This window comes from Sphaerodactylus townsendi, linkage group LG13 (assembly GCF_021028975.2).
Source record: "Sphaerodactylus townsendi isolate TG3544 linkage group LG13, MPM_Stown_v2.3, whole genome shotgun sequence".
NCBI lineage: Eukaryota > Metazoa > Chordata > Lepidosauria > Squamata > Sphaerodactylidae > Sphaerodactylus > Sphaerodactylus townsendi.
Genome location: NC_059437.1, coordinates 41,966,635 through 41,987,203, shown reverse-complemented (window position 1 = coordinate 41,987,203; position 20,569 = coordinate 41,966,635). Strand labels below are relative to the sequence as shown.

General features: G+C 44.7%; 1 protein-coding gene across 1 annotated transcript in view; it reads right to left on the bottom strand.

Moving 5' to 3' along the window:
• The window catches only part of FBXW8 (F-box and WD repeat domain containing 8), an 86,493-nt gene that overhangs the window by 34,422 nt on the left and 31,502 nt on the right, over positions 1-20,569 (bottom strand). The window contains exons 5-6 of the mRNA XM_048514381.1: positions 18,328-18,485; positions 649-845 (exon numbers count right to left, since the gene is read on the bottom strand). Of these exons, the coding sequence (XP_048370338.1) occupies positions 649-845; positions 18,328-18,485 (355 nt within the window). The remainder of the gene's footprint in view (positions 1-648; positions 846-18,327; positions 18,486-20,569) is intronic.

The following is a 20,569-nucleotide window of genomic DNA, read 5'->3' as shown; positions in this document are numbered from 1 at the left end:
CCAGCTGGGTGACCTTGGGCTAGTCACAGTTCTTCAGAGCTCTCTCAGTTCCACCCACCTCACAGGATGTTTGTTGTGGAGGTGGGGAAGGAAAAGGAGATTGTAAGCCCCTTTGAGTCTCCTGCAGGAGAGAAAGAAGGGATATAAATCCAAACTCTTCTTCTGCCACTGAAGGGGCAGCTTGGGTGTGAGGACTCACACCTGGCTGTGGGGAGGGGCAGCTGTCATCACCTTCTGATGTATTCATAGACCTTTCTCTTTCCTTTTGTTTCCCTTTGATGCTTGAAACTGCAGCTAACTAGAAGCAACCTAGGTGCTTTCCCAGTGGGAGGGGGTGGCAGGTGGCTGAGAACTGTTGCTGAGCTGGCCTTGAGATGGTCAACTCCCAAATATCCCTTCTTCCGTTTTGCTATTCTCACATTCCATGGGAACCAGGGAGGGGAGATTTATGGCGGGGGCTCTGGGGAAATAAAGACAACTATATTCTGGTGGTCTGGCAGAACTGGTTTTCGGAAAGCCAGGTACTTACTGTTATCAATAAAGACTTCTGAGTCAACCACTAGAATCCGCTTATTGACTTCAGTCCCAAGACCTGACACTATGATAGTATAGTATGCAGCATGTGCCAGGAACAACTGAGAAACTCACCAGTTTCTGGATTTCAAAGTCTGCAACTGTCTCCCAGAACCCCTTGTCATTAGCACTTTCCACTTTGACCTGGAAGGCAGATGCAGTTGCTACAGTCGCTCCCTCGGGGGCAAGGGCCACGGCGTGTATCTTTTGATTGTGCTGGTAATGATGGATGGGCTCCCGACCAATCATCAGGCTCCACACCTTGACCACCCCTGCATGTCACAAAACAAAGAGAGAACAGAAATGTCTTACTGATGTTGCTCAACACAAAACCAGTCTGAGGTAGAGCCGGTTCTGTCAAACCAAGATGAATCATAAGAATACCCACCAGAAAGTGTTTTTAGTTTGGTCAGAATTGTTGTATTTTATATTTGAAATGACTGTATTTTATCGTGTGTATTTGAATAATTTATACCGCTGAGGCCTGTTGGCTGAAATGTGTCTGGTTTTAATGGGAAGTTTTAGAATCCAGAATGTTTATGTTATCAAACTGCGTTTGTAAACGATTTGGAATGTTGGATTGTGCAACTGTTTATAATGGCAAACACAATTACAGATCCAAATCCTGTATCCTCTATTTGTATCTATTTATACCCTATTTTGTTATGCCAATAAAGGTCGATTAATTGACTGAATTTACAATGTATTAAAGCTTTGGGGTTTTTTTTGTATGCAGCCCATTGTTATTCTGTCATTAGGGTTTATTTGGTTTTTGGTCTGATTTTTGTTCAGCCTGCACACTGCTTTAGAAATGATTGGAAGGCGGCCTGTAAGTTTTAGTAAATAACTAAGCACACATAAGAAGTTGGCAGGGAGGTTGCTATGCTTATATTTTAAGAAGATGCAAGCTGTATGTGATAACCGTGAAATTAATGCCTGCAGTGACAGGAGACTGCCTAGCCGACGCAGCAAAGACTGTTCAGGAAATTTGATTAATATTCCCAAGTTTCATGAGGGTTTTGTTGCCATCAAAAGGTGAAAAAAGGAAATATCATACAATCCATGAAAATTTACTTGCAAGTAGCCCGTGCTAGAACGCAGCAGGACTTCCCCGCTCTTCTGTAGCGATGTGAAAGAATGCATCCCGGGTGATTTGCAAACTTCCGTATGTATAACTTCCGCCTGCACTGTGCAGTTGGCAGGCAGAGGTGAGATATTTTACACTAAGCTCTTGTACTAAAAGGAGGGGGGAAGAGCGAGAAGAAGAAGGAGGGGGAAAAGGAGGGGGGGAGAGAATAAAGGACAAGAAACAAAATCCATGTAATACCTTTTATTAGGGCCAACCAAACTGACGCAAAGAACGGCGCAAGGTTTCCAAATCATCAGAAATCGTCAGACTAGATGTTACAAACATTTTTTTCCTCAAAAAATAAGGAGACAAGCGGATCTCCAGATCAAGATCTTTTCTAAGATTGTTAATAACCACCTGAAGAAGGGGTCTGGTGAAACTGAAAGCTCACAGGTTGATCTTAATAAAAGATATTGGGGGAGCGTGTTCAAGATCTTAAGACCCAGTCTCGGCAGCGTTTGGTGTTAGAAGTTGACAGGCTCATGGTTTAATTGCTGTAGGTGTTAGATTACGGCACTTGCATTCTGGGAAAAAGAAGAAAAGAAGAAAGAAGAAAGGAATAGCCTTGAAAATCACCAGAACCTATGTGCTTCACAGAACTGAATTCCAAGAGATGCAAACCTAGGAGACCCCCCGCCCCACCCCTGGCCAATAATGCCATGTTACCGCTCCATCAAACTTGAAACGATATCACAGACAGAAAGTTTAAAGGTGGTTCAATCAGGATTAGACCTTCCTGAGTTGCAGTGTAAATAATTATTAATTCTATTAGATCGTCAAGGTAGGAAGTTAAGACATTTGTAACTAATAAATCTGTACATTTACATGATAATTTTCTTTTCTTTTTCCCTATGCTTATTGGATTCTTGTTGATTTCTTTTTTCGTTTCTTGCAATATTTCTATTTTTTTCCCTGTTCCATACTACCAACTAGCAGGCTTATCTAGATATGACGAGGAGATGGTTGGACAGAATCGACATTACTCTAAAATGTATTAATTTACATTGTTTGTATAATTGTTTTTCCTTCGCTTTTTTGAAGTTCGTATCATTGTAATTTAATAGACTTTTCATTTGAAAAACAACAACTTGAAACAGGGATTTAGTTAGCACCATACATTTATGTCTGAATTCTACAGAAGCGAGGATGTAACACAGAATACAGGGCTCATGGCTTCCTAAGAATCAATTTCTGTTTGGAACAATCAAGCTTTCAGCCCTTATAGCTACCACAGGTGATATCTGTGTGGAAGCCAAGCCGGAAAGGCAGATGAAGATTTTCAGTTCTTGGCATGGACGCCTGCCCTTGCTCATGACAAGCAGAAGTGGAACACAATGCTGTGTATAAATGAATAAATGCAGAATTGCTCAATTTGCATGCTATGCACAGGTCACAGGATTCCTTGGCATAGAAATCTGAATTATTTTGGCACAGGTTTTTACCTGAAATTTTCATTTAAGAGCAGGATATTCACCTTCTTCTCTGAAAGGTGGAACTATTTGTTACTACAGACATAAGGAAAGTATCTACTAGGTTATCATGGTCAACTCAGCCATCCATCCATTTCTTGGTCAGTAAATGAGTAACTAGCACATAGCTAGGGGGTAAAGAATAGCCAGGGAAAGCAATGGCAAGCTACCCACAAAAGAGGCTTGCCTATAAAATCACTGCTCGCAGTGGTACCCCAGGGTCAAACATGACTGAAGGGGAAACTTTACCTTTTTAAAAAAAACTAGGTTAATGATGGCATCGATACTTTTTGATGGGATAGAGTACTTTATGGGTTCGTAGGTGTTATACTGAGAGCCAGCATGGATAGTGGTTAGAGTGTCAGACTAGGGCCGTGGTGGTGAACCTTTGGCACTCTAGATGTTATGGACTACAATTCCCATCAGCCCCTGCCAGCATGGTCAATTGTCCATGCTGGCAGGGGCTGATGGGAATTGTAGTACATAACATCTGGAGTGCCAAAAGTTCGCCAACTGGACTAGACCCTGGGAGATCCAGTTGTGAGGCTCCACTCTGCCACGGAAGCTTACTAGGTGACCTTGGGCCAGCTGCGTGCTCTCAGGCTAAGCTGCTTCATGGAGCCAAAGTGGATAAAATGGAGGAAGGAAATCATGATGTTATAAGCCGCTTCCGGTCCCCACTGGGGAAAAAAGCAGGGTATAAACCTCTAAATCTTCTTAATGGCCCCTCAAGAAAAATGTCTCTGTATGTTGTTGCTCCTTTACTGGGAGTTGAGCCAACTGAGCCACAACCTCTGCATTAACTTTACCACCTATAGATTAAGAGCGTTTGAAGTGGCCAGCAAACAGAATCGACAGAAATGTCTCCAAGCCGCAAGCGTCAACCTCGCAAGCTAATTCAGAATCGCACGTGAAAACCTTCTGCTTCCCTGGAAGACCGTCTTTATTCTACGCTTTTAAAATAATGTCAAACGGCCTCCCGTATTTCTATGTTTATTATTTGCTGCAATGACTGAAGGCCGTAAACAACAAAGGATTATGTTCCAACATCAGAGGAGAGAGAGAAGCCCAAGGCCGCTGCTTGGGCCAGCAGCCAATCACTCATCACAACGTCGAGTTCTCTGGCGGTCTTGCTATGTTTTTATCCTGCTTTTCAGTCGTTCGGAAGGGGCTTACGGAAATAAAAAAACTCACACAAATGGCAATCAAAGGGTTGGATTCAGCCAGATTTTGTTGGTAAATTGCTCCAAAGGCTCCTATTACTGCAGCCCCCTTTCCATGTAGCTTTGCCAGTGCCGAGCATAGGATGCCCAGCATAATCAGAGAGACTTCTCCTTCTTCTCCCTAAGCAGAACGGCTGGTTGCATCCGAACCCAAACTTGCTCCTTAGGGAGGGGGTGTGAATCTCAGCCAAGCTTCCTGCTCTTCTCCTATAACTCTTAACCGAAGAATCGTCCAGTTCTTCTATCCGGGATGGTCATCTTCTTCCACTGAACACATGGCTTCGGGAGGGATAGGCATGGAGTGGTGAGGAAGGTAGGGGACACCTGTCCAGCCGGCAAGATCAGCCGAATCACTCTGGCGATCGCTGGGGTGACAGACGTCACAGCCAAATCACACTCATGCCCTAGCCTGTCACCCCATCAATGAAAACTGGAAGCTGGAGGAAGAACTCCTCAGGTGGAGACAGATCCAAAGATGATGAACTGGTAAGAATGCAAGAAAAGCCCTGTGGGATCAGTGTAGGGTCCGTCTAACCCAGCATCCTGTCTCACACAACCAGTCACTTTGGATGACCAACAACAGGGGACAACGCGAGGTGCTTCCTTCCCTCCTGTAATGGCACTATCAATGGAGGTAGAGGCTCTTGTCAGCAATGGACTATTGATTTATTGTTAGTTTTAATCTCACCCCTCCACTTTGGGGCTCGGGTCATGTACAACAGTTATAAAGCAACAAAAACATTTAAAACATTTGAATATCTCATTAATAAATACAGGCTATCAAGGGGCTACTGATTCCAAATCATCACAATTTGAGCCTACACGCCAAGAGGCCATAAGTCAATATGATGATAACAATATTGACAGGTTGATGGTCAAGAGTTAATTAAAAGTTGGGCACGGGTGACAAGGGAGACCTCCAGATGTTAACCAGAGATGCCTCAACCGTACGCCTGGTGAAACGGCTCCTTCTTACAGGCCCTGCGAAACGGCATTCTACCCGCCCTCTTCTGCATGACTCCAGTACAGAATGTCTAGAAAGACCAGATCTAGAAAAGCCATGCCTTCCTCTGGACTGGGAAGACCATTCCAGAAAAGTTGTATGCAGTGGTGGGATTCAAATGATCTTAACAACCGGTGCCAGTGGTGGGATTCAAATAATTTAACAACTGGCTGTTTACAAGCACCATTTTACCCACCGGTTCTGCCGAAGTGGTGCGAACCGGCTGAATCCCACCACCGGTTGTATGGCATCCCAACAGGAAGCAACACAATTTACAAATGCCTCTCTTCCATCCCAAAGGAAGCAAAGGAAAAGTGTGATAATGAAGCAGTATCAACATGAATTTAAACGCACATTTATCTGCACTGTTGGGGGAAAAAAAGAAAAATTATTTCTGCGCCTGGAACGCACTAACGTTCCGCGAAAGCGCGCCAGCCTTCTCAAGAGCTATCTGATGGCTCTCCCTCAGAATATTTATGTTCCTCGTCCTGGGAGCAAAAACCGTACAAGAGACCATTTTGGTTTTTATTAGCAATGCATATTTAAATTAATCTGCTATTTGCCTAAACAATTAGCTGCCTCTCCGAGCGAACGGAGCCAAAACTGCAATTAGGCTTCCATCAAAAAGCAGAAGTCCCGACTAAAACTGCCCCAGCGGAGTTATAAGGCACTCGGAGCACAGTTTCCTAAATTTACTTTGAGCCGCAGCAGTAATTACATTAATTGTTTGAAAGGTAAATAACAGCTAAACTGGTTTTGGAACGGAAATAAAAAAGGCAGAACAGCCGCTGCCAGCCCGGGCACTCTGAGAACAAGTTAATGCTCTTAGAAGGCTGTTGCGAACAGCAGATTGAGGCTTGCTTTCCCGCCGAAAGCCAGCCACTCAAAATCCAGGATGTGGCACAAGGGGAGAGCAGGTATGGCGTGTCCCCCAAAGAAGAAAGGTGCAAATAAATGAATATTATTTGTATAGGGGAGTCAAGAAGAACAAAAAGAAGCATTTGGATTTATACCCCACTTTCTTCTTCTGTAAGGAGCCTCAAAGCGGCTTACGAATGCCTTTCCCTTCCTCTCCCCACAACAGACACCTTGTGAGGTAGGTGGGGCTGAGAGATTTCTGAAGGACTGTGACTAGCCCAATGTAACCCAACAGGCTTCATGTGGAGGAGCAGGGAAACAAATCCAGGTCACCAGATAAGAGTCCGCTACTCATGTGGAAGAGAGGGGAATCAAACTGGTTCTGTAGATTAGAATCCACTGCTTTAAACCACTATACCACGCTTGCTCTCAAAGTGCTCAGCCCTGCAGAAGGCAAGGAGACAGATCCCTGCCCTGAGGAGCTTACAGTCTACAAAATGCAGCATCAGGGAGAAAGCAAGTATATGCATTCATTCCAGGTACATTCGAGTTTCAGTAGGGAAAGAGGCTTGTATAGGTGAGAAAGGCGAGGTGTAAATCCAAATTCTTCTCTTCTTCAAAGGTTTCACAGAGAACAGAAGGAAGAGACAGCATCAAGCAGGAGTAGTAAGAGGTAGGAATTCCCCACTCTTCCACCTGAGTGGCAGAGGCTTTTCTGGTGAACAAGATGTATTTCTGCACTCCTGCATTCCTGCTGGGTGACCTTGGGCTAGTCACAGTTCTCTCAGAACTCTCTCAGCCCCACCTACCTCACCAGGTATCTGTTGTGGGGAGAGGAAAGGAAAGGAGCTTGTAAGCCACCTTGGGTCTCCTTATAGGAGAGAAAGGTGGTATATAAATCCAAACTACTCCTCCTCCTCCTCCTTCTTCTTCAAGGTCTCCCATCCAAATACTAGCCATGGTCAGGGTTGGAACTTGATCCAAGATCACCCATCAAACTTCCATGGCATGAGTGGGGATTCAAACCTGGATTGCTCAGGTCCTAGTCTGACACTATAACCACTAAATCATGTTGGCTCTCAGCAAGGAAGGTGGGTCACTGATATTCCTCCAGCTATCATGTACCCATGTACGTCTTTGAACACACGTGATCCAACATGTTCATGCACAGTTGCTAAGAAAGCAGCATCCTGCCTACGCCCTAGTAATCTTTACAAGACTTCACGAAGTGCACTGCCTTTGTTCGGATGAGCGCAGGCATAAACAGGGGCAATGGCTTCCTCTTGCATCCCCCGCTGTGACCCAAAAACTTTCCGTGGCGCAAATCAGAACTGGAGAGGGCAGCGGGTTAAAGCAAACAGTCCCCCCCCCCCACAAAGCCGTGGCTCTGTGCCAGAGCCAGGCAAGTATGGAGCAGATGGAGCCCTGGCAAGGCCCCCACGGCCCCTGCATTAGCAGCATCTGCTCATTACCCAGAAACCCTTCCCCTGCTTTATCTAATGCTTGAGGAAAAGCATTTTGATTTGATTCATTTTGGTAAGGCAACGTGCAAGGCAATTAGCGGTAGGGGAAAAAAAACTAAACTGGAAGGCTGCCAGCGCTGACAATGGGAAACAAGGCAGAAGAAATAGGAGGCCAGTGAGTCGGAATTCTAACATCACAACTGTGGATTCGGCTGCCAAATCCTGTTGGCCTCCCAGGTGTAGAAAGAGGGTGGGCAGGGAGGAACGGGGCTGGCCCAGAAGACTCCCTGCTGCTTTTGCGGAGCGTCTGATCCCCCTACCTGAATTCTGAAGTTCATACCAGGACGACGTAGTAAAATTGAGATGCAAGCAGCAGAGAAGGGAGCAGACCATTCGCAGTATTTCAAGAGCATTGTTAGAGAAGAAGGTACAACACGGGGCCACTAAAACTATCGGAAGCACCTTCTGTAGGGAAGAGGGTAAAGAGGGTTTTGTTTTTTTTTTAAGGAAAGTAAGAGGCACTTACGGAAGTCCATGAAAATGTTTATAACGTTTCAAACAATGCAGGAAGCTGGGAAGGATGTGTGGCTGGCTACCAAAAACAGAAGCTTTCTCCCCTGCCTATTGTTCAACATGTAAAAATGCATGAAGTCACTGAAGTCTGTTTCTTGCAGTTTACAGCTTTAACAACGTAAAATTACTTAACAAGTAAAATTATACTATTTTGCATTTTTACAGACATTCAGAAGGACACATGAAAGAAAAACTGTCAATATGAGAGAGTAAGAGAACGTACCAGGTGCAAATTGCTACACCTTATCCTACCTTAACATATATTTCTTAGTTTTGGCAGCTGATAGGTAAAGGAAGGAGGGGGGCTAAAAGAGAAAGCAGAAACAAAGGAAAGTATTATCTGGACAAAAAACAGCTGCATACAGTCCCAGTGAAACTTTATTTGTATGCATTAACTATTTACACCCTGTCTTGCCCCATGGGTCACAGGACTTAATATTGTATCATTATCCACACAACATATGAAAGCATGAAATATATGTTAAGCCATGAACATATATTTGAAAATACGTGTGTGTCTATATTATACAGTATACAATATACAAGTATATTGTATATACAGTATATAACATACACACGAAAATCATTCTTTAATGCTGTAGATTCCTATAAAATCTTTATACTATACCTTTTGAGTAAATTTTGAGTGAATAACACCTCGTCTTAAAAAGCACTTCACTCATTCCAAAACAAAAAAATAGTTCATAGGAATTTTTCTTCTAAAAATTCGACACAAACTGAAATAATACGTCGAAGGCTTTCACAGCCAGGTTCAACTAGTTCTGGTGGGTTTTCCGGGCTGTGTGGCTGTGGTCTGGTGGATCTTGCTCCTAACGTTTCGCTTGCATCTGTGGCTGGCATCTTCAGAGGTGTATCACAGAGGAAAGTCTGTTACACACAGTGTAACAGTGTAACAGACTTCCCTCTGTGATACACCCCTGAAGATGCCAGCCACAGATACAGGCGAAACGTTAGGAGCAAGATCCACCAGACCATGGCCACGCAGCCCGGAAAACCCACCAGAACCAATGAAATAATACAATTATTTTAAAAAAAACCCCACAGCTTCCCCTATCTTGATTTTCCGGTTTCTTTTCCCAGTCCTTTAAATTTCCAGTCTCACCCTCTAGTAGTACTTAATAATGATAATGATGATTAGCACTGATATATGGCGAGAGAGCATTCAAAAGCCTTCATATACGCCAAGGTGTTAAAAGCTTTTGCAGGTGGGGAGGGCAGAGAGGGGTCACATGACACTGCCTAAATAGTTCATGGCACCCATTCAAACTGATTCCTGATTGCAGCTCAGTTCTCTTAGCCATACTTCATTGGGTGGCGGTAGGAAATTTCCCGCTTTAGGTCATGCCCCATTTTTATTAATTAGATATCGGTTGGGGATGGCAAGACAAGGTAAGAGGCTTCTGTTTTGTTGGCAATTGAACTAATGACCCTATATTCAGCACAAAGAGAAAGTCCAGAGAATGGTCTTCAGGCAAATGACAGGAGTTCACCTTCTGAAGCTAAATAAGTCAGACCTTCCCATGGTTGTACTAACTAGGCATGAAGTGGGGAAAACCTTTATGGCGCCTGTATGCTGCTCTCACCATCAAATGGGGCAAACGAGACCCAAAGCAGGTGTTTAGGGGACCATGGTGCCCCTCCACTGCAGCTTTCTTCTCTCCCAATCATGGCCGTTCCTCTGGTCAACACTCTCCCTCTCCCCAAACATCTGCTCTCAAAGGAGCTTACAGGAACCCAAGGCACACTCAGAACCAATAGAACCAAGGAATCATAGAGTTGGAAGAGACCAGAAGGGCCATCAAGTCCAACCCCCTGCCATGCAATAGATCCTAAATGTTTTTAGGCAGGGGCTGTTAATGAGATGCGGGCCCAGGCTTGAGGGAAGAAGTAGCTGTAACTGGTCCAGCCACTGGGCTGGAGGGGTCAGGTTACAGCAGGTGGTTGGTTGGTCTGTAAGGGATTGCAAATAGGATCATTCAGAAGTTGAGTGTGGGCAGAGTGAATGTCAGAGCTGAGTTACAGGAAGTCAAGAGTCCGTGATGCAAAATCCAAGTCCAAGAGGTCCAGTCTGAGGGTCAGAGTTCAGAGGAAGTAGTGAGGTGAGAGTCGCTAGGCAGCAGTCAAGTAGTGCGGTTGTGCCGACAGTCTGTCTGCTGCCCAACAACCCTTTTAGGGCCTCCCAGGCAGAAGTGTATCGAGGGGAAATGGCGCCCAGGGGCAACACCTCCTCCGGGTGCCCCGCACCCTCTGAACTTGGGGTGGGCTTGGGGGCAGGGTTCAGACTGAGCCCCGCCCCCGCTTCTCTGCAGGCTGGGTCCTGCCGTCCCCAGGGCCTGGGGAGGGCAAAGCCAGCCTGCACGGAGGCCGGGGGCAGGGCTCGGCAGCGTGAGGTTGGGGCGCACACCATTTTGTCATGGGGGGAGGCTATACCCCATGTCCCTATAGGCCGTATGCCTCTGCTCCCAGGAGAGAGGGAAATGGGCCCATCTTGATGGCTTCAACATTCCCCTAAGTGTTCTGTTCCAGGATTTCACACACATTGCATAGTTATACTGAGAAGAAACTGCAAAGGTAGAAACGCAACCTGGGGGCAACCCCCAGGTGATCTCTAGAAATCTTCGCTCAGCTGGAAGACGGAGAGGGCAACAAGGCAGGCAGTGAAGGAGCAGAAGCTGCCTGCCAGCTCTTCTGAGGAGACTGGCTGCCGAGGGCATCGCGGCTTGAGCTCTGCTGAATTGGGAGAAAATAGCGTTATGTCAATGACTTTGCTGAGAGAAGAGAAGCCTCACAGCGCTCCCGCCTAATGGCAACAGATGGCTTCTCCATGTTGGTCGCACAGACAACGCCCCCCCCCCCCCAAAGGAAGAGGGAGCCAAGAAAAAAGTACTAAAAATCTCCCCAACAATAACTTGAAATTGTTATTTAACATTCCCTCCCTCCCTCCCTGCTCTCTATATATTGACATTCCTTCTTGCTCATTGCACAGTCCTGAGATTCTAACACCTTGATGCAGAATAAAGAATTCCTGCATGTGAGAACTCATCTGTTACTGAAGGAGGAGGAGGAGGAGGAGGAGGAGGAGGAGGAGGAGGAGGAGAGGGGGGAGGAGTTTGGATTAATAACCCACCTTTCTCTCCTAAAAGGAGACTCAAGGTGGCTTACAAGCTCCTTTCCCTTCCTCTCCCCACAACAGACACCTTGTGAGGTAGGTGGGGCTGAGAGAGTTCTGAGAGAATTGTGACAACTAGCCCAAGGTCACCCAGCAGGGATGTGGGAGTGTGAAAACACATCTGATTCACCAGATAAGCCTCTGCCACTCAGTTGGGGAAGTGGGGAATCAAACCCAGTTCTCCAGATTAGAATCCACCTGCTCTTAACCACTGTACCACGCTGGAACCAAAGTCAAAAGATGCATACGCAAGGATGCTTCCGCAAAAAGGAAGGGGTGTATCTACGGTTGGAAATCATCTGCAAGGGACGGCTGGTCTGAGGGCAGTTGATGTCACTGGTGTATCTGGCTGAACTTTGAACAGGTATTGGAGGAAGACGTTGGTTACATGTATTTGGGTGCAAAACGGTAGAAAACCTGTAACATTAAATACTGGAAGGCAATTGTCCTATCCTTCCAGTCTGTTTATATAGAACAGCTTTTTTTAAAAAAAGAAAGCATCAATTCAACTTTTTAAGATGCAAATGTGACAGACAGGTGAAAACACATGCATCACACAAATGCTTTCATATCCTCGTCAAGAGTGTCAGGACTGACAGCTGAATGCACACGGCGTCAAACCCAGGTTTGCTGATACGGAATGTGTGGGCTGGCTGTCACAGGCAAATAAATATTGCCTCTTAGTGAGTTTTTCAGGAAGCCAAATGAGCAGAAGACGCCCAGCAGCCTTCTGTTGCATCCACAGGACATACAGCTTTCAGTGCATAGGCATGTGAACCAGTTCTCATGTGAGGAATATGTACAAGGTGATGCATATGAGTTACTGGACTGGTAGGAGCCTCTTTCACTTCCAGCGGATCTACAGACAGAAATGTGTTTTGGCAATAAGCTGGTATCTCAGTGACTGGTTTGGAAAGCTGAATCCGAATAATGGTTTCGATAGCTTTTATGATAATTAAGCAGACTTCCCCACCATCTTCTGCTCTGTCCCTTCAAAAGGTTCTTTTGCAAAAAAAATGAAGCAATGTGTTTTGAGAATCTGGGGCCGTTTCCGCACGGCCGTAAGGGCGCCTCCACGCCGGCAGGAATCCACGCCGGCAGGAGAGGCCGGCAGACGGCAGGCGGCTCCACATGGAGCCGCCTCTTCCCCCCTTCCCTTTCCCATGTACCTCTCATGTCGCCGTCCTGCTGGCCTCCTCAGCCCCGCCCACGCTGCCCTCCGACCTCCAGGGGTTGGAGGACAGCGAGGGAGGGACTTAGGAGGCCAGCAGGACGGTGACATGAGAGGTACATGGGAAAGGGAAGGGGAAACAGTTTGTTCCCGGCGGTGCGGTTCGCACCGCACCGCCGGGAAGACGCTTTCCCCTCAACAACAACCCTTTAAAGGGTTGTTGTTTAGGGCGGCCTGACGCCGCCCTGGGGGAGGGGGAGCGCATTCAGGTCGGCGCTGCTGCGTTGCAACAGCGCCGCCTGTGCGAACAGCGGCCTGGGGGCGGCCTTTTTACCGCCCCCAGGCCGTCGTTTTTGGCCCGTGCGGAAAGGGCCTGGGATTGTTCAGACCTCAAAAAGAGTGAGTTGGGCAGGGAGGGAAGACAAAACTCTGCACATTCAAGACACTAGGATGAAAATAACCCCCAACTGGTGAAAATTCTTACCAATAGCTACTTTATAGTGAGGTAACAAGACAGCGAAATCCATAGCATCTCCATCCCACTCCCATTTATAACTTCAGAAGATTCTGAATGGGAAGGGGGAAGGAACCACAAGTAAGGAATTGGGGTCTGTGAGACCCCAGACAAATTGACTTTGGAAGTCATGAAAGACCCTACACTCATCATCTCCATTAGGCTGCCTTTCCTATACCAAACCATTCTTATTTCATAATTGTTTTCACATTAAACTGCTCCTCAACAACGCTTTTATAGGGCTGCCCAGGCAGAAGCACATCGAGGGGCAGTCTGTGCCACTAAAAAAAAAAAAATCTTTGCTCAATTGGGTTCTATTACACTCCAATACAAAAACTGGTAAATTTCTTTTTTACCACTATAGGAGATTTAAGGCAATCACAACAACTAAGATAGGGGGAAAAAATAAAACAAACTGGGATTCTTAACCAGATTTTCATCCAGACTTGGAATCCTGCCTTTCGGTAGAATTAACTCAGGTTACCTTGGACATCCAGATTTGTACACCACAGATGGTCAGGACTAAATTTTAGCAGAGACTTTCCGCAGGTGGAAGGAGGAGGAAACAGTGAGGTATAGGCATAAGCCTGACAAAAAGTCAGGTATGTGTCTATGCCCGTTGGGTAGGAGGCTTAACGGGATATCTGAATGCCACCATAATCTGTGAAGTTTGTGAGGTCCAGAAAAAAACATACAAAAACATACCCACAGCACTTTTCAAACATGCATTAAAAAAGAGCGATATTAGTTTATCACTACAGACATTTAAACTTTTGTAAACGATTACGGAATTGACATGCACATTCCCACAACATCAGCCAGAAGGAAGACTCCATACATAAATCATTTGAAATGCCTCCCCGCCACCCCCCCCACACACAAAAATTGCAGATGAAAGCTTTGCTGTTTCAGCTAAGCTACTCAAAACTGCAGCCAAAGACCAGAAATTAAAATTAATAGGCGTATTCCATTAAAGAGACTCGCAGAGGATTCGATTGCTTGGACAGTGAAAACGGAGAAGGGAAGGCTTAAAAAGAACCGGCTGGGTTCAGTTTTAACTAGCAACTCAAAACAAGCAGTTGGAACAGCACAGCAGCTGGGAACAATGGAGCCATTACTGCCTCTGCAAATGTCAGGCAGACAATGAAGAAGTTTACTAGCCAGAATAATCATTTGTTCCCTACAGATTTGAAGGGGGGGTGGGGAGAAAGGACACCTCTCCCCTTCCTGAGAGAAGTCTATTGCATTGTCAATCTATTCTGATTTAAGGCCACAAACAGTAACCCAATCAGCGTAAGGTTTTTATGCCCTTTTCTTTCTTTTTTTTTTTTTAAAGTTTTTGTGGTCAATTCAGCTATTATTTATCTAATGTCATATTTGTGCCTCAATAATACAGCACTCAGCTTTCCCCCTTTTGTTCATATAAGAACAAATCAAAGCATTAGAAATGCTGGTCTGCAGTTGGAGCAGCTGGGGCACATTTTATCTTTTTTTCCCCCTAATTGTTTTTAAAAGTTAAGGCAGAAAAGATGGGGGGATGAAGCAGGCATGGGTAGACAGCCTGCCAGAATTGCCCAAGTTCACCAGAGTTGGGAAGCTAAGCAGGGTCAGACATGATTAATGGGTACAGAGTTGCTATGAAGAGCCGACAGTGGCATATGACCTCTGTTTGTTGCCTTGAACATCCAAAGGGATGCCTAAGCGGCAACTTGATGGCATTTTCCACATTAAACTCCGCCCCCTCCCCAACTGACCTGAGGCATTCTGGGAGTTCACGGCAAGGGAAAGGAAAAGGGATCCTTTCCTCAGGTTCTTCCTCGCTGTGCTGCACGAGCTCACGTGTGCATACATCTTAACTAAGCAGGTATAAGTTCCAGATCGCACTCTGATCTTGCCTGCTTCATGATGATGTTTCAAAGAGAAGAGCCAACCACCTGTGATGACCTTCCAACATTCTTCATTTTCGGCAAATAGCATCTGATTCTCAGTGACACCACTTCCTTTCTCACGCTCATGGAAATCTCTTTGCCTTTTTGTGCTTCTGCGCCAAGTAGTGTCAGTTTCTATCAAACAATGCCACTAGCAATGCCACTAGTCGCACTATCTGAAACCGAAGCCCATTACAACGGCACAGCTGGTAGATAAGGGCATTTGATACACAGAAATCTAACCAAAGCTTCTGATCCTTTCTTATTTAAGGTTAACAACTTTGCTAAACATAGCAAAATACTACCTTTTTCAGATCTAAGGGTTTTTTGTCCCCTTTGCCAGCAAGTGAGGAATTATTTTTTAATTTTATTTTATTAGAGTTGATATCCCACCCCTTCCCAGCACAAGGTCAGATTCAGGACGGCTAACAAATTAAAATCACTCCATACGTATACACCCCCACCCCCACAAATGCTTTCAATAAATAATTTTATAAACCTGCTAAAAACTATTCCAGTTAGATGACTTTTTAAAACTTACTAAAAACAACCTGTCAAATTTCTAGCACCTCCCTTCCTAACTCAAAGGATTTTTCTTAATAAAAAAGAGAAAGGAGGAGAAAAGATTTTTCTTAATAAAAAGGGAAGGGAGGGGAGGGGAAGGGCTGGATGCCTACATTAGAACTAACGAACACAACAGAATAATAAAAACTTCTGCCTACCCTTGCACTTTGACGATTGGTAAAAAGGAATATACATTTTGGAATCTAAAGGGATGTCAGCTATGAAGGCAGGAGTCCGTGAGGGGCAAAAACCCCACCTCCCTTGTACTCAAAGGCAAAGAATGTTCCTTCATTCTTCTAAGATCTTCTTTTCTTCTGCTTTTCACTGCTGGTGGACATAACCTTCTCGGGATTCTCGTCTGTTGTCCTACCCTGAACCTCTTTAAAATAAATGTATATTGGCCATGCTGGCAGGGGCTGATGGGAATTGTAGTCCATGAGCATCTGAAGAGCCACAGGTTGCAGACCCCTGATCTTGGGGAACTGAATTGATTCCTCCTTTCTCTCTCTCTCTGTTTTACCTCAGATAATAGTAGTGTTTTTTTTATTCAACACTTCAGGGGAACAGGGTAGGAAGGAATGCTGCTTATAAGGAAAGAAGCAGCTTTATATACAAGCTTGAAAGTTCAGCACTGATGGTGTTCAGCTGATAGTTAAGATTACACAGAGTTCTTAATGATTTAAAATATGATAAACTTTCAAGACATCTTACAGATTTAACCTAAGCTAGCACACAGAGGTTCATGTGTTAATGCTGGTGCCTATAAACCACACAGAAAGAAGTATTCTCTCAACTCGCTTTTCCCCTTCAGACTTCCTAAACTGCGGGATCACTTTACAGCATTTGAAGTAAATCCTTCTAAAGAGCTAGAGGTGGGAATTCTTCTCCTACATGAAGTGTAAATTCTCCTCCTGACTAGAGCATGGTTCTTCTCTGACACATTCACTATCAGTTCCCTCAGTTCTATCCACTCTGTCTTAGAACCTGTCTTAGAACCTGGGCTGAGAATTCTTCTCTCCCTAGAACAGCAGTTCTCAACCTGTCACAGGGGTCACCTAAGACTCTCTGCATCGGTGTTCTCCATCTGTAAAATAGATAAATGTTAGGGTTGGGGGTTACCACAACATGATGAACTGTATTAAAGGGTCGTGGCATTAGGAAGGTTGAGAACCACTGCCCTAGAAGTACATTCCCCTCCTTGGCAAGAGCAGGGCCCCCCACCCCCCAGTACTATCTTCCTGCCCACACTACAGGTCTTTCACAGACACTAAACATGCCTGCTCTCTTTGGAACTCAGAACTGAACTTTTTTCTAATCCTGTCAGAAACTAACTCCTCCTAAAACTCCACCTTCCCCCAGCCTGTCACTCACATCCTCAGCCTCTGTGAGGGATGAATAGTTCAGATTCAGGCTTTTCTTCCGCTGCTTACTTCTTAGGTAAGTCACATCAACACTATTAAATCATCTTGATGTTCTGGCCTTGCCTTTGTCTTGGATTAAGAAGGAGGCTCAAAGGGTCAAGAGGAAGAATCTGAATTTAACCATTGTTATTGTAAAGAGTCTTTATTATTTCTCAACACAAGCTCTGGGGACAATGTCTTCTTTTAAGATCTAATATGGTCTCTTGTAGAAGCCTTAGACAGGGTGATATAGTTTCAAAATGCATTTTCATCCCAGAAGTCAAAAGCTCTTGATTTTTGCTCCAAAACCTCAAAAATGGAAATTTAGATAACCTAGTCAGGGGCACTGTGAAGGCCTGAGTAAGACCAACTCTAAAGAACTGAGCCCTCCAAGGGAGGGCGGTCTATAAACCCAATAATAATAATAATAATAATAATAATAATAATAATAATAATAATAATAATAATAATAATAATAATAATAATAATAATAATAATAATAATAAGTCAACACACATGAAAAATTATTAGAACCACACATTTTGAAAAGCTATCTCGAATATAGCTAAACAGATGGCCACATTATTTCTGGCAACCAAACTCAGTGTTAAAAAAGCAAAAAGACAAAAAAGGCCAGCAAAGGGCTTCAAGACTCCACAGAAATGACAGTATTCTCACCAAGCTCACATTCCAGTTCTGAAGGACCCACCTGAGTTAGTATTTCGGGATTCACAGTATATTTTGGTCAAGCGGAAACCATTTCCCTTGCCGACTGCCCCCTTTACCTTGCATATCCACACAGTCAAGGCAGATCAAAGCTCTCATACCCTCCAACTTGCTACATCTTCCCTGCCCGCACAGAAGGGGAGATGACAGAAGGGGCAGGATTTGCATTCATCAGGCAGTATCCAGTTTGTTCTTTGTCTCAGGAGCATGGCTTGCTGCCTCTCAAGGAAAAACCAAGCTGAAACAAATTGTTTGCTCAAGACAAGCTTGGCTGGGTCACTGCCTGGCACCGTTACCTCCAGCAGCGGCTCCGGGAGGAATTAAACAGCAGCTTTAATGGGCACCATATTCCAGGGCCTCCTAATGCACCAAGGGTTGCTGGCCAACTTTTCCACATAAAAGCAAGTGTGAGCGCACACACGTGTGTGTGTACACAGAGGATTAGAGCCGCTCGCCCCAAACCCCGCTCCCCACCCTGGGCACAGCTGCTTCATTTTCAAAAAGCTTTAAAAAAAATATTAGGGAAGAGTTGCTGTTACTTACCATCCTCATAAGCTGCCACTGCCAGCGATCTGTTTATCCTCACAAAGGAGGCGTGTGGCCGAAGTCCAGGCTCAGCCAAAACGTGCTCTGGTTCTAGGACAGGGGCCGTGTAGTCCCAGGTGCGGGTGTCCCACAACTTCACATCCCCTGATGTGTACCTGGAAGAGAAAGCAGAAACTCTTTCCAAGAGCTGCGGGGGGGAGTGGTGGTGGGAGAGACCAGAAAGAGATAGAATTATCCAGTCACAAAAAAAGGCCAGTCGTTTGGTTTTGATCCACTGCCTCTCCAATATATAAACAAGCCTTCTTTGCAAACAAAGAGATATTCGTCCTTTGTTTTCTCACATCAGTAGCTGTGCTCACGTCAACTAAGGCAAAAAGAGGTACATTTGTCCAGGAAATGAAGGAGGACACACACCTTTACTGCTCAGACAGGATTTACAACTAGGAATAGATTCACTTTCTTGCCTTCTATCTCTGTTCTAAGGATCATACTGTGATTGCTATCCCATTCTATTTTGCTCCACTATCTAGAGAGCGACTATTTATTAACTGAAAATATGTACAAGTCTTGGGTTTTAACCCTGTGGCTTTTTAACTAGAAGCTTAACACCATAAAACCGGAATCTTTCTAAAGATATTAAACAGACCAAGAAAAGGACAGCCAGCCTCAGAGCCCAGCAGACATCAAGGAACTGTACAAGTTTCTCTGAAAGAAATCTTTTAGCCCGTCATCTACAAGGGGCTTTCTGACAAAGGGAATTCCACAACTTCAGGCCTGCCAGTGAAAAGATCATATCTCCAGGATCCGCTATCTCCTGTTATCTTCCTAATGGAGAAAATAATGAAATAAGGTCTCTGAAGAAGTCCAAATGAATAAATTGATTATCATGGCCACAGACCAGCACAGTCAAAGACCAAAGACCCTAAATTTGGTCAAAAGCACAGGATTAAAAAAAAAATGAAATTAAATAAATGGACCCTCAAATCACCAAGGCAGGAAAACTTCTCACTGACCAGGCTTGTCAGATTTCCCCCCACCTTTTTTCCACTTCACGGGTCAAGCTGTGTCAGAAATGGTAGCGTTTGGTGACAAGAAGCTCTTTCCCTCAGCCCTGTTATACACCCCTGAAGGTGGAGGAAGCCCATTATTTTAAAAACTTGCTAGGCGAACTCCTTTCATAAGGCACACCAAAGTAATAATACTGAGGCAGAGATATCTTAAACAGAATAAAAGATCAGAGGGAGATGGGAATTGGAGATGAATAACTTGGAGAGAGAAATGGACGTGGCAGAAGAAATATATATTTACACAGAGCTTTGGAAAAGGATCAGTATTTGTTTTCAGACACAGTCTCAAATAAGTTTGTTCAGTTTCTGAAAGCTTAGATGGTAAATTTGAGTGTTCTAAAGATGACATAGTTCCTTATATAAGATGGTACTCTGGCTAATGGATGACTTTTCGCACACATAGGGCCTTTCAGACTTGGTGCATTAACTTCAGTATCTTCACTCAGCCCTCACAGATAGAAAACCTCAAAACTAAAACATAAAACACACTCCCGAGGAAAACAAAAGCAAAACCCAACACTCCAGACTAGCTGATATTTAGGATTCTTCCCTCTTCCTGGAAGTTATATCCCTAACTGGTTGTAGATATGGCTCTTCAGTTTGAACCCTCAATAAGCCAACCACCAGTATACTCCAGTCTGCGTATTATTTGTTTAAACCACAGCACGCAGGGCTGTCAACACAGCAGGGCAAGACAGACTCTCACGCTGACTGCCACTACTTTCCTCAGAGAGGAATTTTTTGTTTTTTCACAGCAAAGGCAAAATAGCCGTTCCTGACAATCCTGCACTTAATAAAACACACTTTTCTCTGAAGTCCGTCACAACATGAGAAAGAACAATTGTTCTCTCAGTAGCTACCCAGAAAAGAACAAGGGATATATATCATGGGTGGGAGTAGGTTATGGTCCACTGGATGGACCGCAGGTTGCTGATTTATGGAGTACCTTTCTGACATGCTTGCCATAAATGATAAACTAGAAGAAGAAAAAGAGTTTGGATTTATATCCCCCCTTTCTCTCCTGTAGGAGATTCAAAGGGGTTTACAATCTCCTTCCCCTTCCCCTCTCACAACAAACACCCTGTGAGGTGGGTGGGGCTGAGAGAGCTCTGAAAAGCTGTGACTAGCCCAAGGTCACCCAGCTGACATGTGTGGGAGTGTACAGGCTAATC